The following is a 2,288-nucleotide window of genomic DNA, read 5'->3' as shown; positions in this document are numbered from 1 at the left end:
ATCGCTTTTGTCGATCTATGTAGTACGTCATCTACGATCTAAACATCTGACACTACTGACCATTCCAAACAATATAAATAATGCGATAGAATTATCAAAGAACGCTTCTCGCTCATCGTTCAAGTAATATCGGCAATTTAACCAGAGAAAAATCAGAACAGAGAATATATCGTAGTAACAAGGAGAATGGCAGCCATACATCGAGAAGCAATACAAAAACAGATTCAACAAGACTGGGCTAACCGCGAATACATAGAAGTTATTACTGGCAGTATTAAAAAGATTACGGACTTTCTTAATTCTTTCGGTAATTTATCATTAAATTCTTATTGTGTTCGTAAAAATGCTATTAAATTAATATCTTTAATCTTATTTATTATATCTTTTTTTGTTAGATATGTCTTGTAGGTCGAGAATAGCAGTCCTCAATGAGAAGCTTACAACTCTCGAACGGAGAATAGAATATCTCGAAGCATGCGTAAGTGATTTGTTTATTTATTTACATTTCGATTACATTATGTGTGATTATAGATAACATAATCTGTTTCTCAGTTTTGTTTACTTATAATGTGTCACTTCTCTTGTGGTATTATTGTATCAAATATTTTTCTACTGTTTATTTTACATTACTTACTTATATTGATACTTTCATAATTGTATTTATATTTCATAGGTCACAAAGGGTGAAACGCTGACGTAATACTTCCACACAATACATTCTTTTTACAATCCTTTTTATTTCCTGTACTAGAATCGAATAAATACATGACGAAAGCAAAATATATGCATTTCGTATCTCTTTGTATCATTAATTATACAATATGACTTATCCCCATTTGATTTATATATCAGTAGCACTAATTATTTTTCTTCTACATACGAAATGTCATTACTCCCAGGATCTAGGTCCCCTGGGATCCTTAATGATGGTCATGTCCCATGGAAAAGTAGTATATTCTTCTCGAATTTCCGGATGTAACGGTAAGGGTTGAAAACCAGTCAGATCACTGAATTTCTTTATTGTGGCACATGCAATTATTGCGATTGTCCAACTATAAGTTAACGGACCTTTCCTCTGCCAGCGATAGAAGACTCCACCTGTGGCTAATGCTGCAACGAGTAAACATTGAAATTTAATAATTATTCCTGGTGAATATATAGCTGATACGTTTACACGTTACATACATGCTACAATGTAATTGAAATAGTCATCTTTTCCCCTAATTTTTGTCGTTGTATAAGCTACGGAGGCAAAGGTAGCGCACATGGCAGTAAGAGGCACCACCCAGTAAGATATGCAATTTACTGTACTCCAGAAGCCTGTTGTCTGAGATATCATTACAGAATCGTATGTGCCAATCCCGAGACCAGTGATAAATCCATATTTACTTAGCCCAACCACCTTTTCAAATGGCTGTTGACCCTCTGGGGCATTACTATACCTCCAGTTATTCCAGAAATATCTTATTAGCATGATTGAGGCTGAAACAGAGATTGCAATGAACAGATATACAATAAATAAAAGTTGCGTGTCATTGCGAGACGAGTACAGGTGTATACTCGGAAAAAAATAAAAATTTCTCATGACTATGTATAATTTATACTATTGTGCATTTCTGTATCTAGTGAAGAATTTTGTCAAATTTCAAATTTCCATCATTGATCAATTTTAATACATCTAATTTTATTTTAATGATTTTAGTATAATATATATTTTAATATATTTTTTTAGAAGAGGGAATAAGACATGCAGTATAATTACTACAGCAATATATATAAATATGAAAGAGGAAATATCTACACATGGTAGAAATGAACATAATTGTAATGCCATGACAACAGTTATTAAGTAACAATTAAAATCATTTCTCAAGTGATGACGCGTGTGTTGAACTACATATAATATAAATTGACAATACCATACTCCGATCTTATGCAAAGGAAAAAAGAAACATAAGTATATACCGAGATGGAGATATTCTAGCTAAAGTTATGACATAACTCTGACGTCGATGGTTATGTTTTTTTATATGTACATACCGCGAGTCAAGTCTCGCTAGTTCAATTCGCCATAAAGCAGACAGTGGCACGTCGGCCACAGGTTATGTCAGATCGTAATCGAAAGATATTTCAAATGCGAACGTATTGTATGTATGCGCTATCACTATTATCGTGTAATCACGTATAGTAATGTTCGTACAAGTTCTGTATTTCAAAAATACACTTGACTGCTACCAATAAAAAGCTACGATAAAAGACTTACGGTTGGCACTGTTGGCAATATTGGA

General features: G+C 33.2%; 2 protein-coding genes across 6 annotated transcripts in view; one reads left to right on the top strand and one right to left on the bottom strand.

Annotated features, from left to right (window-relative positions):
* Window positions 1-6: 6 nt before the first annotated feature.
* On the top strand, window positions 7-843 carry LOC108751790 (probable protein BRICK1-B). The gene is made up of 3 exons (XM_018492200.1): window positions 7-307; window positions 396-478; window positions 674-843. The coding sequence occupies exons 1-3, from the start codon at window positions 187-189 to the stop codon at window positions 698-700; spliced, it is 231 nt and encodes a 76-aa protein (XP_018347702.1). The 5' UTR covers window positions 7-186; the 3' UTR covers window positions 701-843.
* A 33-nt stretch (window positions 844-876) lies between these two features.
* The window catches only part of LOC108751651, a 1,661-nt gene continuing 249 nt past the window's right edge, over window positions 877-2,288 (bottom strand). The window contains exons 2-4 of one of the 5 annotated variants that reach the window (XM_018491940.1): window positions 2,264-2,288; window positions 1,186-1,482; window positions 877-1,110 (exon numbers count right to left, since the gene is read on the bottom strand). In XM_018491940.1, coding sequence (XP_018347442.1) covers window positions 890-1,110; window positions 1,186-1,474 — 510 coding nt within the window. In that variant the 5' untranslated portion in view covers window positions 1,475-1,482; window positions 2,264-2,288 and the 3' untranslated portion in view covers window positions 877-889. The other 4 variants (XM_018491936.1, XM_018491938.1, XM_018491939.1 and 1 more) reach the window with 4 other exon arrangements.

Source organism: Trachymyrmex septentrionalis, unplaced genomic scaffold (assembly GCF_001594115.1).
Source record: "Trachymyrmex septentrionalis isolate Tsep2-gDNA-1 unplaced genomic scaffold, Tsep1.0 scaffold51, whole genome shotgun sequence".
Lineage (NCBI taxonomy): Eukaryota > Metazoa > Arthropoda > Insecta > Hymenoptera > Formicidae > Trachymyrmex > Trachymyrmex septentrionalis.
Note: the sequence above shows the minus strand (reverse complement) of the source record. Positions and strands in the feature narration are given on the sequence as shown.

What these genes read in the sequence shown, in the direction of transcription:
- LOC108751790 (XM_018492200.1), top strand. Translation starts at nt 187, where the DNA reads ATGGCAGCCATACATCGAGAAGCAATACAAAAACAGATTCAACAAGAC. An exon ending in GGACTTTCTTAATTCTTTCG is followed by an intron (nt 308 to 395) that starts GTAATTTATCAT and finishes TTTTTTTGTTAG; the next exon opens with ATATGTCTTGTAGGTCGAGA. An exon ending in TAGAATATCTCGAAGCATGC is followed by an intron (nt 479 to 673) that starts GTAAGTGATTTG and finishes TATATTTCATAG; the next exon opens with GTCACAAAGGGTGAAACGCT.